This window comes from Chroicocephalus ridibundus, chromosome 7 (genome assembly GCF_963924245.1).
Source record: "Chroicocephalus ridibundus chromosome 7, bChrRid1.1, whole genome shotgun sequence".
Lineage (NCBI taxonomy): Eukaryota > Metazoa > Chordata > Aves > Charadriiformes > Laridae > Chroicocephalus > Chroicocephalus ridibundus.
In genome coordinates this window covers 55,038,771-55,061,469 of record NC_086290.1, presented here as the reverse complement: position 1 = coordinate 55,061,469, position 22,699 = coordinate 55,038,771, and the positions used below count along the sequence as shown (strand labels likewise).

Genomic DNA, 22,699 nt, shown 5'->3' with positions numbered 1-22,699 from the left:
CAAGTTTGTGTGCAGCCCCGGCAGAGAGAAAAGGGCTCTGCAGCGCAGCACTGCACTCAACATGCTCTCCCACTGAACAAGCAGCATTTCCAACAGCAAGATATGCGGAGGCTTTGCTCACCTGCTCCATCATTAACGCTCATTATAGCCTGAACACTGTGACTCTTTGAGTAAGCCACTCACTGAAGTGCCACGGAGAGGCTCAGCGCCACGCACGCAGCAATAAACAGGATAATGGCACATTAGGAGAGAGAACAAGTGATTAAGAGTGGTCACAGCATTCAATTCAGAATAGCCAGGCTTCTGATAAGACAGCAGTATTTCCTTGAAGGTCAAAACATGTATTTACAGAAGCTTTAGCTCCAATACAGAGAGGAATGTTACAGAGAGGGCTATAAAGGCAAGTTGTTCCCGCAGGCGGATAATCATTTTAGGCAATGCCAAAGGTTCATAAAAGACTGGGGTGGCAATAATAATTTTCAAGGAATTACTGGACTTACAAAAATCATTTTAAGTAGAAGCACAAAATCATTCTTTTAGCTTGATTTGCAATAACCAAATTGATGCCATCTAGGTCACTGCTGAGCATTAAAAAACAGCAATTCAGACTTATATAGAAGTGCTGACCATAACTCCATCGCTGAATTCCATATTATAATTAAAATCCTCCTCCCATTTTTGTTCTCTATGAAATTAACAATTTTTCAAAATCGAGATCTCAGTATTCGAAAACAAATGCATTTGAAATACCTTTACCAACAAGCCCGTTCTCTTCCCTTTGAGACACTCAGCACCTGCCTGCTTCTTTCTGTCCCGACTTATCTCCAACACAAGCTAGCGCAGACAACTCCAACACACCACCCAGCTAAAACAAACTGAAATCCCCCGCGTGCACTGTATTTGGGATCGAGGTGAGCATCAGTGGCTGTCTCAAACTGTTGTTACCCAAATCTCAGGTTGGCAGCACAGGGTCCTGACACAAAGGCAGCTGCGCCCATCATCCCCTCCTGTGCTTGGCTTTATTGCTTCTAATTAGTCCAGAGCAGGAGATAAACTGAACTTGGCACGTCAAGACTTCTCACCAGCAGACTTGGCTCCACAGCGGCAACTTGTGTGGGCACCAGCACCTGCAAAGCTCCCCGCAGGGCTGCTGCCCCAGCCCCTCCGAGGACGGGCAGTGTGTTACTGGGGGAATTGGAAGGGACACAGCGAGACTGGAACCGAGGGGTGGTTTTGCACGGTACCAGGCTCAGTAACACTGTCATCTAAACCAGTCAGCTGCAAAACAGAGAGCAAGCTGACCAGTCGGCTTTGGCACCCAGCAATGGAGGGCAGCTGTAAACCCTTGACCTTTAAAATTTTTAAATTGTCTTTTAAACTGATTCTGTACGCTGCCAAACACAGCGTAACAAGCTCTGTCTTGAAAATATGTACAAAAAGATAGAGTACATTTCTAGAGGAAAACAATAATTAGATCGGAATAAATAAATAAATACCCTCTTTGAAGTGATTTTAATCTAATCTGTCTGTAGGATATAATCTTAACAGTGCACGTACTGCAGGACGCTCCATGAAATAGCTAGCAGGTTTTGACACGTGATCGTTTTTTTTTTCTGCTAAGATTTATTAATAATTAAATCAAAGCATGTTAAGCTTAAGAGGGATTTGCAGTGCTTGGGATTTGGGGGTAATTGTCACTTCCACAATGACTGTTACGTTCAGACTTACCTGCACATCAGGGCGTTTTCTGGTCCAGGCAGCAGTGTCCCCTGCACTGATTTTTCAGAGTAAATCCTGTCGCCACCAAGGCTCATGGGGTAAGACAGAACAACTCACCTCCACCCATTGCCCAGGGACACCCTCCCTATAGAGCTAAGAATCAGTTCCAGTAAAATTTACCATGATATTGCCTTTCTGGACTAAAAATACGTAGTATTTTCTGTCTGATATCCAAAGATTAATATTGCCTCTGCCAGACCCATCACTCCTCAGGCCTGGGGAGACTTTTACAAGCAAGAGTAAAAACTTAGGTGTAAAGCAACTCAGTACTACTAGGAAATTTTCAATACTCTAACACAGCTTTATCATTATATAAACAGACCACATATGTAGAGTTATTGCCAAGTTTTTTTTAAATACGCCAGTCTCCGAAGCTCCCAAGAGGCCTTACAGGGTAAGCACACAAAGGAAACACTCCCCACAAACCATCCCCAGCCAGTGAAATATGGGAAACTGAGCTGGTTTAGACGAAAGCGAGCTGGTGAAGTTTAAAGTTAGGTTCCTGAAAGTAAACACGCATGTTTGAAATTCCACGATTAACTGCGGGCTTGTTCACAAAGCTCGGGGCTGGGAGGAAGCAGAAGCATCTACCCACACACAAAAGAAAAGCTCCAAACTATTCCAAGTTTCCAGCACCCTGGGGTCCTGTAAGCTGTGCGAGGGTTGTTAAGCGCTTGCGGCTGACTGATACGCTTCGTTTCTCCTCGTTATTCACAAGGTAGCCCCATGAAATTCCATAACCGCTGGCAGGATTCACGGCAACCCCCAAGCGCATGCGGCACATTCCAAGTTCAGCATATATAAATGATGCAAACAAAAACAAAAACTAACTCGGGTTGTGAAGTTTTTTTGGTACAAATGTCTGTAAGAGCTTGCCAGGAAACATAATTGAATCCGAGCCAATTTTCATGCTCCAAGGGAAACTCAGTGTCTCATTTACCCCCTGACAGGCTGCTCAAGACCAAATGAGATTCATCCCTTTTCCCTCTCGCAGAAGTAACCTAAAATCTGGGGGTTTCAAAAATTTGTTCGCGTCAACTGCAGATGCTGAGCCCCTCACCAACCTCAGTGTTCAATACGATTCCTACCAGTCAGCCATGCCTCACCTGGCAGTGTCTACGCTGATTCTGCAGGCTTCCTGCTTTTCTCCAGCTCCAAAACCTCCCTTTATTCTTGGGCACTTACCAGAATGGCCCTTTCCTGGGACTGCTGAAGAGCCAGAGATAAATCTTACCGTTTCCTGGAACAAAATTACCAAGCTAGCACTGTATTCATCGCCGGCCGGTATCACATCCTCTTAATGTTTTATAAATGGAAAACTGCAAAATAATGCGCAGAGAGGTAGTCTTTTGAAATGGCAATAAATCACAATAGCATCGAGTGTACTTGGGGATAAATAAATAGGAAGACTGAACAATAGAAAGTCGCCTTTTGTAACACGTGGAGTGCACCGTCAGCATCTGCCGGCACAGGACCTTTTGGCTTTCTGCATTCAGGTGGACCTTTTGTAGAGCCCTGCAACAGTTTCCATCAAAATCAATTTTTGCTTCTTGGAGTTTAATTAACTACGATTTTGCTTGTGAACCATTTCACCTTTTAGGCTGACCTCCATTTATATTGTTACTCAGGCAACAAAATTAAATAGTTTGGAGGGGAAGGCAGAAAAAATTTAAATGTAGGTGGGGTGCTTCAGGAAAGAGGAGGCACCTGCTGCAGCACAGCTCGGCTCCTCTCCCCGAGCTGGGATGGCAACACTCAACACGGAAGAAAATGAAGAAGCTTTGGGGTAACAGCACTTAAATGGAATATTGTTCATATCACACTCCTCATGCCCAAGGGCTACCACTAAAGGCTTCCAGGTGAGCAATTTTGAACAGGACGTAGTGCAGTAAAAAAAGCCAAGGCGGCAGCTCTGGGCTCCAGGGGGGCAGGTACTGCCACATGTGACATCAGCTCTGTCAAATTCAGTCTTCGGATAAAGCAGCAGCAAGCTCAAGGTTATGATCTTAGAGTCTAAAAAGCCTTTTTTTAGGTCGGTCCCGAGAGATTATTTTAAAACACAGTACTACGCATCTGCTGAAGAGTAGAACAGTTGGCTTTAATTGTAAGATGGATTTTTTACATAGCTTCTGACCTTTCATCTAATTGAGGCCTAAAGAAGAAAAAAAGAGGAAAAGCTATACGTCACTTCAGTTATTAAAATCCATCAAGCTCAGACTTTAGCCTTGGGATAACCACAGCCAAAAAATTGACTTGCAAGTAATTATCACTGCTATCTGCAATAAAAGTTAATTGGACATAATTGAACTAAAGCCCTAATCTGAATGAAGCTGTTGCTGGCAAGAAGCCTGCTCCTGCTTGCACTTTGCAAATGAAACCACGAGCAGTAAAATGGACAAACACAAGGCTGCTCTTAGTCTGTCCCACTGCAAATCACAGCGCAATTCTGCAAACAGCTCGTTAGCTGGGCCAAGATAAAACCATTAAGAAGAGCCCATCCTCACCAAACACACCCTTCAACAATACCCAAGCACCACGAAGGCGTAGAGTTTCAAAAACAAGTTTCAGTTTTACTGACCTCTTAATTATACAGACTGAAACCTAAGATTGATGTCACGAGATGCTGGTTTCATCAGACCCTGAACGCTGTAAATACCAGTATAAATCATGTACTTTTTGAGGACATAAAGATACCAACTCAAAAGGTTTTCAGTACTGATAATTCACCACCTTCATGCAGTTCAATAGCCTTTCCTGTTGCAGGACCAGCTTCTTTCATCTCCCCAGCGGAGCAGACAATTAGCTGCTTTCTGTGCTCAGCCTGTGCAGGTGGCTGGGGGAAGGGAGCGTTAAACTAAATTCCTGCTGATTCGTCCATTTATATTTTGCATTTTTGTTAACTAACAGACCAGAAAGCGGTCGTCATCCCCCATACTACTTTAGAACTTCCTTCCAATTTTAATTATTAACACTCTGCCCTTCACCAAAGCATATCAAAGCACTTAACAAACATTACTGAAGCCACGTAACCACTCCGAAATGGGCAAAAATTGCACACAACTCCTTTTACAGAGGATTAAGGTTTTTTGACCAGGTATGTGTTAGAACAGTGGTCTCCTCACTATGGACTAGCCTACGACAGAAGAGATTGAGAGGGAAGTATCTGGCTCACCACAGGTTCCTGATGTAATTTTGGATGAAGCATTTAATCACCCGATGCCGTGGTTGCTCCTTGTTAAAAGGACAGCAGTGGGTGACAGTTTTCTACCACTGAAGAGGACCGTGAAGACAAATGAAACTGCAGAGCATTCAATACCACCTTGACTTCTCGTGTCAGGCTCACAAGGTCACGGTCTAGGCAGCCTCATGGGGAGAACTGGAAGCAGACCACGCTTCCCTCTCCTGAGCGCCATTTGCTCACCACCGCTCACCTCCGCATTTCTGCGGCTCAGAACAGAACTTCTTAGCTCAAGAAAGCTGCAACGGAGAACCAGTGACATCAATTCCCTTTCATGACCCAAATCAGTGGCTTATTTTACTTTGCTCAAAGCCCTCACCTCTTTTTAAGCCTATTTTTAGATTTAACTCTGTATTCTGCAGCGTGGTAGGAGCTGACAGACAACACAGGCATAAGTAGGTCTTGCCAGGCGTTGCAGGCCGCTTCTAAGGCAAAGGAAAGATGGAGAAAAGACAAGTCGGGACTATTGTAGGGCCTGGCCAAAGCTTCAAAGGACTATTTCTGGCTGTGCTTGAAACACATACACTAGTGGTCAGTTATGAGACAGATGAGATACTACTTTTACCATGGGAACATATGCAAGAAATAGGAAAATTGACCTGCCTGAAGTCAAAAGGGATTTGAATAGCTTTGTATCTGCTTCCTCTGAATTTTCACTACGCTAAAGCACTCGACGTTTAATTAATTTTCTTTCTCCTTTTATATGGTAACTTCCAAGTTTTTAATGCTGGGCTGGTGGGAAACAAGGATGAAGAAACAGTCTGGGATGTTAGTTACGTTTCACAGTGCATAAATCTACACAGTCATTTAGGAGAGGGAGCAAAGGATGCTACAGTTGGAACTGTGGCAGTTCAGAGCAGAGGTCAGGAAAATACAGCATTGCCATCAAAATCCTAATTTGCCCAGGACTTTAGGCTTACATTTGTATTTTCAAAATGCAAAACAGACTCCCTGCTGGTCACTGTAACATTCACAGATGATATCATTTTCTTCAACATGATACGGAGAGGTGCAAATGAACATTCCTTCCTCCAAAGCATCCATTATCCTTGGGGCAAACTAAACCCACCTTCTTCCTACATGCTCGAGCGGCACCTATAACATCACAGCAGCTACTATAAAATACAGAGCAGACTTACAGATAGGAGTGTGCAAGTTTTCATGTGAATGTGACGGTACCAAGGTTAGCTGAGATGACTTCCATCCAAAGCAAACCCAGAATAGCCCAGTTCTACAAACTACCAAACTACAGGATGCCGCCAACACGCACCCCAATGGAGGCACCACGCGTTCCCACCAACAGACGTTCTCCATCCTCCCATGCAACTAACTTCCTTCTGCCTTCAAGTGATAAGAAACCAAAATACACATCGACCCCTTTCCCATGGCGGAGAGTCTGCAGTTATAACCTCAACATCATCAGCAAGAACGCGCACTGCCTCACAGTGTTATGTGCAGCTTTTCTACGTGTTTGATGTCTGGGAGAAGCATGAGGTTGTAATTCTGGGCTTTACTTTACCACAAAGGACATGCAAGAGCTGTGAGCTTCCTCATGCGGCTCTCAACCAGAATTCCTCCTTCTCAACTTTCTTGCCTTCCCAGATCTGAAAAGGAAGCTTTTCTTATGTATAGCAAACAGTTACGTAGGCGAAGGGGAAAGAAAACATGAAATAGCTCCCTCTCCAGTGGCTGCTTCGCACAGATCACCATTATCATTATCTTCTCTCATTCCACACTTACTCTATAAAAGCCCAGAATTAAAGTCTTAATCATGACTTACAGAAATCCTTGTGGCTGCACCTGACAGAAGGACGACAGTTTTTCCTTCTAAAATATCATTAGAAGTTACAGATTATGACAGTCCCCTGAGTAGGAAAGTAGCTATCTTCCCCTGTTTATTACAAGCTGATTATTTCAAAAAACATTTTTTCAGAGCTAACTTTGAACAAATTTTACCTCTATGCAACACACAAACAACAAACTAGACATTTGTTAGATATTGAAAAATATGCTTCGAGTCCTGTTTTAAAAATAGATTCACTTGAAAACAAGAACTATTTGCAAATAAGATGAGGCAGAATGAATTAGACTTCATATAAAACAAAAAACTGAGCTCACATATTAAGAAAAAAAATTAAAAAGTGACTCACTTGCGGACCAGGTGTGCCAGTGGTGTGTGAACACAGGCGGGCAGGCTTACCGGGGGGGTGGATTTCAGTTTGCATTGGTTATGCATGTGTACCATTTTGACCTGTACAATGTCACTGACAGTTGTTTGGTTTAGCATTTAGCTCTGGATACTAAATTAAGGTCTCACCTATGGTGACATTTTAACAGCCTATTTACAAAGCAAGTGGAGAAATATATGGCAGATTTTTATTTAAGATACGAAATGGGAGATCTCTGTCTAATTGTGCACAGTGCCGGAGCTTCCTGCCAGACCATGAACGCATCAGCTCTTAGATACACATTTTACCATTTGTAAGGGCAAGATAAGACCTTCTTCTGTAGCTGGAGATATTGTGCACCCTACTGTAAAGATGAAAAGCTTTCTAAGAACCTCAAACAGAAGCTGCAACACAAGTACAAACCACTCGCCAGCAGAAAATACAAGCCACCAGGCGAATAGCAAAGACCTGGACCAGACACTGGGAAGGCGTTTTCCCATCAACTTTCAGAATGAGGCGCTGGTGTCCCGCTGGCTTGTCCTGACACAGACCTAATGTCCTTATCAGTCTTTCAAGAAACTCAAAGGCCATCTTATAGCAACTCAACAGAAAAAGGGGCAAGAAATACATTACTTGCAAGCAACTGTAAAAAGTCTTTGTTATTCTGTGCTTTCCCAAGAAGCATGAAAACCGTCCAGTTGCACGGCTGGCTGTTCAAAACAGCCACGGGGAAAGCACCACAAGCGTGCAAGATGTTTTCAAAACCTCTGCACACTACAAGCATCAGTGATTTTTGTCTGCAGGCCTGATAAAACACTTCAGTGTGATCTGACCAGATTCCTTTAACAGCTGCCAACACATTGCCTTTATCCAAAGTTTACACTCACAAAAGATTTCTTTTTTTCATGGTAAGTTTTACTGACTACAGGTGAGCAGATTTTTGTTTGCTTTTGTGTGTCCTTCCTCCTCTGCACTTGCCTTTTTCTTGTAAAAGAACCCCCCCCCCCCAAGCAATAAATAAATTGTGTGGACAGGACACAGAAGGAGTTGTAACTGTACTACAGTGAGAGAGACATCCTTTTGCATGGTAAACACAACCTGGCTGCGTGGGCGAGAAGAGAACAAATACTGCTATTGCAGCCCGTAACAGCCATGGCAGCCCTGACCTCCACGGTGCATCTGGCGCTGAAAGGCAGCACACCCCCGCCCCGCCAAACCACCGTGCGAGAGCCTGGTCAAGTGTGTACTCGAGACAGTGACTCAGGGAATCCCTAAAGCATCGCTTGATTTTAATTTCCAGACAATTTGTCTTTCCAACCACAGAACTGCTACAGTCAACAAATTCAAAAGGTAAATTTTTCTACCTTCAATTAACTGCATTAGTAATGTTTATAACTCTGTGATTGATAAATGCTCTACAGAAGCTGTAATTAATGTATTTTTTCCTTGGAACACATACTGAACCCCTTGGCGCTCAGACACTTAATGAAAAGCAATTTATCAACTTGCTTTGAATAGCCGAATCTGACTCCTTGATGCAGAGAGAAACACACTTTGCTTTAAGCACTACTACTCCGAACGAGAAATGTGTACCACAACATTACGAATGCCATCAGACACGGTTCAGATTTTGATGGGGATGACAGCGACCAGAGTGCTGAGAAACTGTGTACGATTTAGTATGGCTTAGTTGGCATCCCCTCCCCTGGGACGCTGTTGAGCAGAAGATCTGCAGATGTGCTTTTCCAGGACGGAGGTCAGGAGTGCCTTTTCAGGACACCGGACAAAGTTCCAAATTATCCTGCGTCTGCGCAGCCGGGAGCCTCCTCACCGTTCCTCATGCCAAGCGGCACTGGCACGCTCACCAGGAACCAGCAGCAGCTCAGCATATTTCAGCCTGGACATGTGTTCAGTTGCTCACAAAGCAGACAAAAATAAAGTGCTTACGGAGTGTTTGAATGTTAATTTCTCAAACTGAGTGTTGCTTTGTATACTTGACATATGCAAAAGGAAAAAAAGGCATTTCGGAGGAAAGGCTTGACATCACAGAAAATTTAATGTTGGTATTAACCGCTGGGGGGGATTAACCAACCTTCAAAGTCTAAAATCTAAACTCACATTTCTGGGAGTAGAGGCTACAGATTTCCAATATAGAAATTGGTCTGTACTCCATGTGGCAGACTGAACGTAAGGATTACATATTTCCATTGCATATGTAAGTCTGTTTCCCATTCCTGCAGTGTCTTGCTCTCTTCCATTTGTCTTTTGATGCAGATAAAAGCCAATGCAGATTGCAACTGCTGATACAGAGAAAGGCGCAAGACACAGTGCGCCTTTGGACTAAGGAAAAAAAAAAGGACTCGGGTCCAGACTGCTAGAGCATGTCAAGAGATTGTCTTTGAAACTACAAAACTAGAAATGAAAGCGCTGCGTTTTTAGTTGATTTGATCAAAGCGACTGGAGGGGAGGGGGAGAAATCACATCCTACAGATGCGGGCTAAAATTTAACTACTTCACACATAATGTGGGACCAGCTGATCCCATACAGACATAAATAAAGAGAGAAAACAAAGAAGTAAAGTCACTCTCGATCTGAATACCCTGCTTCCACAGATCGCTGCTTCAGGGTCTGCCAAAGAGCAACAGGAACCCATTTCAAAGCCAGAAAGACAGAGGAAGCACATACCCAGCACTCTTGCCGTGGGCACACATTTTCAGCCTCCAGTGAAGAGTAGAGGAGTGAACTCCTGTCAGATCAGAGAAAACATACTCCAAATGTAATGGCTATTTCAATAAATAACCGATTACTCCCTGTGTGACGCTGCTCCACCGATGTGACTGTGGGATACCAGCAAACCGTCACAATCTTCTGGAGGAGGGCTTTGTACTGCAAGCTGTAAAGGGACGAGACCATAATTCTCCTTGAATGGAGTACCAGGAGAACCAGGCTTTGCAGAAGTACAAATCACACTACAGGTAGCAGTCTCGCAGGTCCCAAACAGCAGCATAGAGGAAACAGATACCTCTAGCTGCCATGCTCCCTAATGGAAAGGATTTTAAATATCTGCCGGATAGGCTGTGTGCTCATGGAAATTTCTAACTGCAGAAGGTGAACCATTTAGATCGCCTCTGGGCTGAAATGATCTAGGTTCTTTGCCTTTCACTAAAAATTAAGCAGAAGTCATTTTAACTAGTGAGGCAGACAACAGTTTTGCACAGGAGATCAAAAAGCTCTCCAGATGTTTATTTTAAATGAAATTCAGAAGCCAGCATAAACGAGATTTTAAACTCTGAATAATCCTTATCACAATTTGCATTAGAAAAAAAAGGGGAAAAAAGGTTCCATCCTGCCGCTCTGAAACTCTCCAGGAACGTGCAGGGTTAGATTTTGTTCCTAGACTCTTCAGATGAGAATTTGAAATACAAACAGCCCTATGCCACAATCTGACGGCTGTTAAACACTTTTCTCCTCTGTGCTATACACTTTGATGGATTCTCACCACACACGTACAGGGGCATCCCACGTGAAGGAAGAAGCCTTTGACCTCACCAAGACTATTCAAAATTATGGATTGAAAAGTGTCTAAAAATGTCAGTCCTAAACCTTGAACAACTTCTCATCTTGCTACTTCACTGAATGCCTCCTGATTGTGCAAAAGCCGAATATTCAGGCATCAATCTAAATAGCTTGGGTGTTATGCTGACAGTGTCTCTGGAGAGAGGAAGAGAAGAGAGGACAGATTTCCAATAGCTCAGATGCTTCTCTGCAAGGCAAGCTGCTACACAGCAAGAGAGATAAATAAAGAGAGAAAGTAACATGCCAGAGAACTTTCACCAAGGTCACATCAGGATGCTGAACACTACCCATCTGCAGGGGAAGATTTAGATACCTGTTCCACTACATATATCCATTCACTTGTTGGCAACAACAGTCCTCATTAAACCAAACCAGTTCTAACCACGAAGGAAGGACATCGGGAAGACGATATTAGCTAACAAATACAAAAGGGAAGCCAACAGAGGCAGTCCTGGATGAATGCCCTTTGCAGGAAAAGCCAGCCCTGTGGCGTTTGCAGAGCCCCTGCATGACTCGGGAACCGGCAACACAGGTTATCCCAGCCAAAAGGATGGACAACTCTGCTCCGACAAACCTGATGGCTCCTAGCTTGCAGCAAAGAGGAGATTCTGTACCCATCTGGGCAACAGCAGAACCGGGATCCCGTCAGGAACAGGAGCTTTTATACGCAGGGTCACCTGCACGTTGCGGTTCCTCATTGCTTTGAAATCAGGGCTGCGGACATGTGGCAGATCACTGCAGACAGACCGTACCATGAAGAAAAAGCCCTACCCCCAAAATATCATATCAGTTACTGCTGTGCCCTTAACAAGAGTGTTTCTTGCCTGTTTCAGCGATCTGAAAGACACGCTGGGCAAAATTTCAAGCTATGACAAAGTGATCTTATCACTTCTGTGCTGTTCTTGCTACACAAGCCCCTGATTCAGCAGCATGTAATAAAATCTTCATTTGCATGAAAAGCACACTCTGATCACAAAGTCTTCTGTTCGACAGTCCTCCTCCCATCTACAGTGTAAAGATGCAAGCACCACCGTCATTTTGCTGGTGACTGAGGTGGAATATTTTATTGATGCTTTACTTGGAGAGGCTCTCCATGTTTTAATACAACCTTTTCCTAAAAATGTAGCAGTATTTTTGAGTGACACAAAAGCTGCACACATGGAAACTATGCAAGCACCGCAAAGTTCACACACTACGCTTTCACCTGCAATTTTAATAACCGTGGCACGTGAAGGACGTTTCACATCAGCACACGGTGACCATAAACAGTCCTAAAATGTCTTTGGCATTCAACAAGTCCAGTCTTTTCCAGTTTGCATTTACAGTGTTTGGTGTCATGACACATAGCGCTCACAAAGGCTATATTTCAAAGGAAAGGAAGGTGTAGCCATGCAAAGAACAATGCTTTGCCTGCAACAAGATTCATTGCTGTCACGGGAAACCAATAAAAACAGGTACCTTGTTATCTTTCTTTACAAAGAGACTGTTAAAGCTTAACTACGTTAGGAAACTTTTTCCTTTGGACTAAATCATGAGCCTAATGTATGTGGGTAACACACACCAGCGTATGCAATTAATTGGCTCTCTCCTGATGCTGCGGGAGAAAGTCCACCCTTTCAGAGGGAGGTTGAAGCCTTCGTACGACCAGCCCATGTCCTCTCCTGATTATAGATCTCCCACTAAGGCCAGCCCCAGCTCCCTGCCCTGGGCCAGCGAGCACCACCCCCCACTTCCAACTCTTTGTCAAAATTAATCATGTCCCACCTATACACCCCAAAAATCACACCGGGCTCTGAGCTAACTCAGTCAAAACAGAAACACCTTTGATCACACCAGCAGTGCAGTTCCCATTTAGAAACGTTATCTTTCACGTTAATCCAGTGGCAAAACGTTATGTATGAGGTATGCTGTGCTGATCCAGAAACGGTGCTAATGCTGCTGCTGCCTCCTGTCTATCACCAACCACCTAACCTAGCCATGCCATGATGGCCCTGCGACAACAGGCACTTTAAATTGGGCAGCTCAGCAACACATGTATGCTGAATTTTTGAACAAGCTAGTCTAAGCTGCTTTGCTAGCAATTTCTGGCCTGTACAGTTTGAAAGCACACGGTTCTGGCCCTCACAAAGAGCAGACCTGTAAATGACATCTTGAGGATTAAGCTGATTGAGATGCAATTTGCCTAGCAACCATTCATTAAGCAGAGTTCAGAAACAGGCCAGCAATCTATTCCACCTCCTTATCTGAGCAGTAAACAGATAACAGTCTCTACTGTGTCCTCTGTCCTCCAGTTCAGACACATTGTAAACAGATTTTTCAGAAGTTTAAACTCCTACGGTAAATCTCAGAGAACAATCCTGCTCTCCAAACACGAGGGATTCAGTTTCACCAAGCGCCTTACAAGCATGGAACAGCTCTAGAAGGAGGGTAATGCAAATCAAATTGTGAACGCATTTGCAGCTCCCGTGCCTCCAATATTTTCTCACGTCAAGCACTAAGAGCCCGTCCTGGTCGTTAAAAAAACCCCAACCTTAATCATGCAAGCATTTGGCATTGCTATTCCGATCACTGAAAAAAACTCAATAAAAATCTTATTCCCTTCCTTCATCTTCTGGAAGGAATCGATTAGCACTTCCAAAGTCTTTGATAAAGGTTCCACCCTTCAGAGAAGAAAACAAAAGTCACGTCCTCCCTCCCATTAAGCATTTTTTCCTCATAAAATAAGCAAGACAACGTAAACGCCACCAGTGAAAATCAAACCAGCTATTCCAGCTTGAAGAATTTAGCTGAAAAGATTAAGCGAAATCATGATTTTGCATAATTTTTTCCCCGCAAGAAACACCTGATAATATCCCATTCTGCTCCAAAATTAAACAACAAAGATTAGCATGGACATATTTAAGACTATATACCTGAATGGTTTTCCTTTGGTGTTCAGTTCTTCTGGGAAATTACTGTGACATACAGCATGCTATTACAATTAAATATGCAAGAAAGAAGAATTAAACTGACTATGAATAATTAATGCCCTATAATACTACTTTGTAAGGAAAGTCTGGCTGAATATTCCCGCAGATGAGATATACCTAAATACAAGGCACATCAGAGCTGGTAGCTTTACTTTTATGATGGAGTCTAAAACACCGAGTAACTTTATGGCTGCTACTCAATCCAAGAGAAGGTGCCAGCCATCCGTGCCTCTCTTCTCCTGCTCGCTGTCCTTCGAGCTCCAGAAAAGCTGGGAGAAACGCAAATGTTGCAATAGCTGCCGCACTGCTCATCTCCATCTCGGAGGTAACAGGCTTCCCAAACACTTCCCATTAAAAGGTATAAAGCAATTATCTGACTTCCCAGTAGAGAGAATAAAGCAAATATGATGCAACAATTACTTACATGATAAGATCAGGCTAAGGTTGTGAGAAAAAACAATTAAAAAGGTTTGCAAGAGCTAAGGAATGCAGCTTACTTAAGAATCTATCTTTACAAGAAAGATACCATCAACTCACAGAGCAGACCTTCCTGTTTCCAATATACTGTTTTGGAGGCTACAGAACATCTACTGTAGCAAAGCCACAGTTGGGTGGCTGGGTACAAACTCTCCATCTCCAGCACAACTCTCCTTTACTAGCTCCTAGTGAAAACAGCAATTAAAAATATGCTTTACTTTCATCAATAGAAACCTTAAATCTCCTAAATTAATATTTACTGAAGTCCTCATAAAATTGGTATTCAACTCTTGGCATTTTTCACTAGACGCCAGCCAGTTCCATGCTAACTGACACACGATACACTTGTTGCACACATTTAGCTGGAAATCTCCTGTTCCCCTCAGTTTATCCAAGCAGCGCGACATACAAACAACACCCCACCGCAGAGCGCTACTTTTAGAGATACATATTTGAAATCCAACCACCATTTGTGATCAGTGAGGCAGAACAGGGCACTAGTACTGTATTTGCTGAAGGCGACAGCCCTACAAAGACGCATCCCCCAGCTCAAAGCCCCGCGCTGCTCTGGCTGCTGGCTCCACCGGGAGGGTCAGGCTCCTGCTGGATCCAACACTCTACTCCTCCAAAGCAAACACAAACCGGGGGTCTTTCTGCGCACAGGCAAAGTCATGTTAGACGTATGCTAGCTTAATATTAATTTTCTATTAAAAATTAATAGGATTAAATGAAGCTTGCGAGCTGGCAGGCACCAAGACAGTTATTTTGCTGACGCTCTCGTTGTCCGGAGGAGCGGGATGGGAAGGATGGGCTGCAGTGTTTGTGCAGGATGGTGGCTGCGGGATCCACGTGCCGGCCAGGAGGGATGCGGGGGGCTCTTCCCCACCTCCCCAGAGGGACCCCGTGTTCCATCAGTGCCATGCCACTCTGCTGGCCAGCAGCTCGTCCCCCTGGCCAGGAACTGATGGGGAAGGTGGAGCCCATGAAGAGATCATCCCAGCGAAAACACCAGCACCTTCTCACTGGAGATCTGGTCTTCTGGGCACTGGCTCTGATCCTCGCCCGTTTGCACGCGTGCCCCTTTCTCACTGCCGGAATTAATCCCCCTCGCCAATAAGCATCCTGCAAATACCCAGAGTTTACATAAGCCAAGTTTAACCTTCAGTCCCTATTAATGTTAACAGAATAGAAAAAATTAACCACGGTGGAACAAAAAAGTCTGCATCTGCATTTCTAATTATACTACAAAACACACCACGTGGCAATATTTCCAAGCACCTTGCTGGGGATAAAATAGCCAACGGACTACGGCTCCCATTTTGAGCAGTGGATCCAAGAGCAACCAGCACTGAGGCTGTCAGTGTAAAGGGATGAGGATGTGAGAATTAAGGAAAATAAAGTGATGTACGTTATTGATGATAACAAAAACGTTAATAGTTAATAAAACAGTCACCTTAAAAATCTAAATTTTCACACTCTCTCCTACTTTTTAATGGCTTAGCCTACTTTTTCCAACCTAATTTGCATGATCAAAATAGGCCTCCTGCCAGGAAGCATTAAAATGGCAGCCCCCCATCGAGACAAGACTCCCTTCACCATACGAGACTGAAGGCCTAATAACTATTCCTAAAAACATCTTAAATCCATTAATGTTGTTTAGTAAACATTTATCTAGAATTAGTGCAACTATCAGAATGTTCTTTATCACGCTCTACTAAAGCGTTTTATGAAAGGTTTTGATGGAGGAGCAGGTACCCCCCCAAACGCCTGTATGGTCTCGAACCCTCTCCAAAAAGCCAAGCACCCTCACGCTCCTGCTCTGCACCGCTCTGAACGTTTTCCACTCAAAACCCCCAGAGCATTCTCCAATACCAACCAGACAATCCCAACAGCTCCTTGGGGTGCCAGGCTGGGCAGCTGGAAGCACACCACCAAGATGCGTGGAACAGCCAGACTGGAATACACCCACCCCGCCGACCTCTACACGTGGCAATTAATTCCTGTCTACTGAAAAAAAAAAAACAGGCTCGTACGATAGTAGTATAAATCTCAATATTACTGATGCACCGAAGATTTGGATTCTGGTACAAATATACGGTGCTTTATACAAATTTGTCTGAGCTATCTGTTATCCTTTCAGTGCCATCTGCGCAAAACCAGAGTTTTATCTAAGCGTTGGAAACTAAAATAAATCATTTTCTCCATATCTGTGATCTTGTCGGAGACAGACACCACAAACCTGAGAGCTGACTAGTGCAGACTTGTCTAGTTAGAAATAAAATTATATCTGCATCAATATGATTTATTTTTCATTAAAAAATAAGGCAAACCAGACCCTTAATATTGAAATAGTCTCAGCCTACACCCTCATAGCCCACAGAAGACATAATATACGGTGTTAAATTGTCAAATAAAGCTGGGATTGGCGTTGTCATTTCCCCTAATAAGAAATGCTACAATCAAGGGATAGATTTTAATTGCCACACATAATGAAAACTACCCGCTCCTTCTCCACTTGCTGTATTTATTGCTAACAAAATTCAGGACTATAAGGCTGAGCACGGTATTTTCCGGTACCATTAGCTTTTCAGCATGTCTGCACCCCACCAGACCATTAAGAGTGAACTCGGCTCCCCAGCATCACGCAACAAACGACGCATCTCTGTCCATCCTGCATGAACTGCTTGAGGTTCTTGGGCTGCACTTCCCAAAGCATCTCCTCCTGCGCATCCCTCGTGAACGGGGGACCCCACAGTAATTAGCGCATTCTGATACTGGAAACTCAACTAATATAAACGCTGATCCCTCAAGACAGTATAGCCCATGATTTGAGAAACATTAGTCCCAGAAGACCCATTGTTTCTACCTTGGAAAGTCACCAAAGGCTAGCACGTTGTATTCTCCAGAAGCACTGCAAACAAGAGAAATTCATTTCTCCTGGATGAATACATTCTCCAACCAGCAGCTGTGGCTAAAGGTTCATACAGGATGACTGAAAACACCAAAACTTGTTTTATTTTCTTATATAGAGTAACTTTTAATATCTGAACTCACTGGTTGTGAGATTGCAATGGATTTTATTTGGCAAGTCAAGCTGTCTAAAGCACAGATTATAAAAAATAAACACTAAACATTTTTAGATCTAACTTTCCTCCACAGACTGCATTTTATGCAGTTTCATTGGAAATGTTACATCAGAATCAAATCAGATTTAATTGGCTCTTAAATAACTGAACAGCCACTTTAATTTTATTTCAATGGCAATAATTCATAAATCAAGCAGCTGAAATTCTAGCACAGAATGACAAGTAAATAGAGCAGAACACACTGAACGAGAGTATGAACACCACACGGTGAAAGGTGATTTTTCTTAAACTTCGCGCGTCGCCATTTTATGGACATTGCAAAGCTACTGCCACATAAATACTTAGAGCTGAAATGCGTCAGCCCTGGGATGCTGCACAGTTTATCAGCAGGGACTGCTTAACAAAGACCAACAGATGAGATGATCCTTGCCCAACTGGAACTGCTAGGAGAATGGCTGGGATTTTAACCACAGATGCAATTTCCCTCACGCACGCTAGATGGAAGTATGTAAAATCTTAATTCTTCCCTGCCTTGACTTAAATTTAAGTGGTTGAAATGTTATATCGTACTGTCACATTTTGAGAAGCCTTTTTTTGGTTCTTCATCTGCAGCTTCACTCACTGATCATCTGTAAGTAAGAAGATGCCCTGAAATATTAAAGGAAGGTGTGTTGGAAAAGAATAGTAAATATGAGAGAATATACCTCAGAAATAGTACATATATTATTCATACTAATTTCTATAGTCCATGCATTCCATTTCTAGAGTATTTAAATAATAATCACTAATGAGATCCTTCAGAGAAATTGAAGTTACATTTCCTAAACATTCAGGCTATTTTAACATAGTAACAATTCTAAAAACACCACCTTGTCTATGAATAGAAACAGGGAATAGAAAAGGTATTCATAATAGAAAAGGCTGCATAAATCCTGTTGCAGTTTTGACTGGAAAAAAAGGGCGAATTTCTAGAAAATACTGGGAGAGGCATAGGGAGAAAGAGCAACCTGAAGTCTCGCAGAACAAGCTAAACACGGATCAGAGCAGCAAACCTGAATGGGATTAAATTACACACAAATCTTCTGGAAACGATCTTAAAAGTGACTTGTTCCAAAACAAGCCATTTCTAAATTTAAACACTAAAGAGCCCACAGACAGGAAAACTGAAAATCGGGCAATGGTGTGACCAAGAAAAAGGCGCTGGAAGAGTTGTTTTCCCTTGCCTGCTCTGGCCTTTTCACATATTGATTTTCCTCCACGCTCATTCACAAATGCTTAGCATAGTTGTGAACAATTTAAAGTCAAAGGATGCATGCATTACCAGTTCTAGGAACACATTACCCATTCTAAGCAAAAGCTGAGGGCTTTTCTGTAGCTGATGAAAAAAAAAACAAACCCAAGGCAGAATCAGAAGACTGATGAGCTGGAAGAGAAGGGCGAGCAAATACCCAACTTTGCCTGTCCACAATGAAGCCAAAGCACCCGATGTTCCTCTAGCTCAGAAGACCAAAAACTAAGAAAAACAGTGACAGAACAGAAGGATGAATGAAGAACAGTGCTGGATAGAAGAATAATAAAGTAGGCATGAAGGGCTCCCCTTTCCAGATGTTAAAAATGTATGCATTTTCCATTCCAGATTTAAAAAAAGATTAGCAGAGGAGGAAGTTTACTTCGGAGAGTGGGAGCATCTGTGTCATTTTTTTTTTAAAAGGCTCATACAATGCTATTTCCATCCAACAGAATTTAAACTATATATATACATGGTATTGGCTCAAGACAGTAATCGTACGACATTTTTCAAAGAGTTCTGCGTGCAGAAACTGCCTACGGAGAGGAAGAAAATGAGTGGCAAGGCAACAGCCACAGGAAAGGGCAGGACTGCGATATGCAAGTCCTCTAAAATGCACACTCGAAGTTTAACAACATGAAGGCAAGACGAGGGAGAGCAGGATACAGCAAAGGACACGCTGGAGTCAGGAAACAGAAAAAAAAAATCCACAGCACTGAACACTGACTTATGCGATATTTTACCAAGTAAAAAAAAACATACCTTTTTTTTTTTTTTTTTCCTTTCCTTTCCTTTCCCCCCTCTTCCACTGCCCTGCGCTCTCCCTGTATCAGGAAATAATTTTTTCTCTGCCAGAAACCCCAGACTCACCATAGAGGAAGAAATCACCTGGAGGAGGCTGCGTGTAGCTACCATCTTAGCTGCGAAGCACAGGACGGGGAGATTACCCCCAAGTAGGAGACGTGGAATTACAGAAAACAATTGGATGCTAGATCCACTCTGAATAGCAAAGCCTGTCGTTTCACCTATTTCCACTTGCTCTCACGTGGTTCCCAAATTAGAAACAATCAGAATCCTGCTGGAAACAATATACGGCACCTTAATTGGGTTGGCTGCACTACAGACGTCAGCAACGTATCACTTGGTAGATCATTTTTTTACTGATTTTTTTTTTTTTTTTTAAATACTAAGAATAGCTTCACTTTCATGGTTCACCTTTTCTGCATCACATTACTACAGACATCGTAAGAAATTAAGAATCGTCTCACCCATTGCACACCAAAGATGCTACAGAGCTCGCTCCTGCTGGAGGCAGGATCTGTCACCTGATTCAACAGAATTTTACTTAAAGGTTTGCCTCGGATGCGTTGCGTTTACAGAAAACCTGTTTTCTAACACATTTCCCTATAGCATACCCATCAATGCTATTTAAAAGCCTGGAGCAGTTCAGTTATCTCTAAATACATCAATAATCCAGACGTTCAACTCGATTGCTCCACGCATTCCAAGCACACCACCATCCGCAGACTCAGCAACGCTGCACGGGACTTGAAAATTTACATTAAAAACCTCTCCCAGTTTTCATCCCAGCACACCCCAAGTACTACACCCCCACTATTCTGTACCACAGCCAGACTGCAGCCAAACTACGTTCTTGTGAAATTATTCCAATAACGAAATATCACCATTTTCTTCGCAGACCCTGGAAACTTGGACTAATCTTCAAACGCAGTATAAACAAGTTAAGCAATGGGAATACGTAAACTATGCTTAATTCCTGAGCACAACGGGAGAATAATTATAGCAACAACATACCAAATACAGAATGAGCAGGGAGGCATGAAGAAACATCCAGACAGAACATACCGAATTAAGGAAAAGGGGTCTAGAGTCTACATAAAGCGAGATTCAGCCACGGAATATAGTCGTCGTTGGTTTTATTAGTGCCCATTTAAATCAGATTACTAAAAACACTGAAACCAGCAGCTGATGAACATGCTGGCCTCTGTCAGCTCCAGGTATAGGCAGGACCAAGGCCAAACTATGCCTATTTGGGATAGTAAACTTAGCTTTTGAGGAATACAACCCACTGGAAAAATATCTTTGGGCAAAGTTAAAAACAACTTTTCTGGATGCCAGTCAGCAAAATGCCTTTTCAGGAGCTCTGCTCCTCGGCAGCTGAATCAGTACTTGGAAAGCAATTTTTTTTTTTAGAAAGAAAAAAGATGAACAGTGTGACAAACTCATTTTAGCATTCATATTCAAACTAACGATCCGCAATTAAAAGAAAAATTGCTCAAAGGCCATTACGGTTAAGATTTTAATACGAGTCACAAAATACAATGAGAAAACGGGAATACGGCATACCACACAAGGAATCAAAATTTAAATTATTCACTTAACTTCCCGGTTTGAAAACATTTAAATGCTGAAAATTGAAAGTGGTGGGGTGAGACACTTTATTACAGACGCAGAAAACCGTGAAACCTTTACTCATCTTCAGGAGCATTTTACCCCATAAACAGCCTTAGAGGAGTCAGCAGGCCCCGGTTACAGCCTACAATGCGACGGAGTGACCTGTTACTCAACTGTTGGGTGTAGTATTTCAGTGAACTACATGTTCTTAAAGCCATTATTTCAAAATTGTGATCATCTGTTAAATAAATCAAGTCAGTCAGGCTATGGCTATGTTCTCGCTGGTGTATTTAGTAATTCCATAAATCCCAGAATCATGGAAATTACTGAGCTTTAGAGAATTACAGAATGGACATTACTTCATCTCCCATCTTCATAAATCACTGACTCCCCTCACTACTACCTCGCTGAAAATGAGCGTGCCAGCAGTATTCAGGATGCAAAATGTTTCAGCCATGGAGGCTTTGGGATGGGGGCAAACAGGGCAAAACACAAGAAGAATATTGATGAACGGACAAACCAAGGTGAAAAAGAAAAGGACTGCTCTAGGGAGGAAACACCTGTAGAAGATTCCATCCCTCGTCCAGGCATTTCAGTGAGTGCAGGTGGAGATACAAGATAAAGCTCCTGTACATGGTACAGCAGGCAGCGCTTCTGGGAAATACAGATACTTCAGTCCTCAACAAAATCCTTACTTCGCCTCTTCATCTGCTAACAGTTCCCAGAAGCAAACGTAGATATAAAAGCTTATCTATCAGAGGACAACTTGAAACAAATACAAATAAGACTTAAATGAAGGCAAAGATCCAAGTCACAGAGAACATAAGGGTTCCTTAATTCTACATTTGGAGAAGAAACAATACGATGTGGATATTCTCCAACATATTTTTTAATGTTATTAACAGAAATAGCACCCCAGGCTGTGCTCAAGCAGAAAAAGTGTGAATTTGTTTGCAATGTGAAGTGAAAGGGTGATCAAAAATACCATCTTATTAAATGGTATTTATTTGATGCTAAGCGCATTATTTATTCTCTTGAGAAATTCACAAAATGACAGAGGGGTAACTGCAAGTAAGGTCACTACTTAACGTCAGTATCAAAGCTGACCCTCAACAGAATTTAAGCACCTGCCTTTTCTTTTATCTCAGCACAAAACAAGATTTTATTTATTTATTTTTTTTTACACTTCAAAAGCCATGTAACACAACAAAATATACGCCAGGCATGAAGGAACAGAGAGCATGCCAGCATCTTTCAGCAGTCATCTTTCCCTTGTCATCCATTATGTCAGATTTATCTATTTTTACTTAATTCTTGTTCCAGCAATACACATCCTTTCTCTCTCTCCACTATCAGGCTGGTTGGGCTTGAACTCAATATGGCTTCTTAAAATAGTTAAGAAATATTGAAAAATATTTGAAGCAAAGCTGTAGATCCTGTATTTATTGCAAATCTTACCCACTGTTTGCTCCGACTCTTCCTTGCTTTTGATCCAGACCTTCCCCTACTAAAAAGCACCAATCACTTCATTTGCCGCTGCTTGATTTCTGTTGTTGCTGCTTTCCCCCCCCCGAGTTTTCAGACCCTCTGGACTGGCTTTATAGGACACCAGACCCACCTCTACTCTCTCTCCGTGCATCCTCCACTCCCCAGGCTGCTGCCTGTGAGACCCTGCTCTATCCACCTCTAGTATCTGTAATAT

The 22,699-nt window shown here is 42.8% G+C and overlaps 1 protein-coding gene across 3 annotated transcripts in view; it reads right to left on the bottom strand.

Annotated features, from left to right (window-relative positions):
• FAM222B (family with sequence similarity 222 member B) overlaps positions 1-22,699 on the bottom strand; it is a 36,661-nt gene that overhangs the window by 12,485 nt on the left and 1,477 nt on the right. Inside the window, exon 1 of one of the 3 annotated variants that reach the window (XM_063341460.1) lies at positions 14,961-15,315. The exons of the other annotated variants lie outside the window; for them this stretch is intronic. Within the exon in view, the coding sequence (XP_063197530.1) occupies positions 14,961-15,192 (232 nt within the window). The 5' untranslated portion in view covers positions 15,193-15,315. Of the gene's footprint in view, positions 1-14,960; positions 15,316-22,699 lie in introns of those variants that run through there. 3 annotated transcript variants of the gene reach the window in all.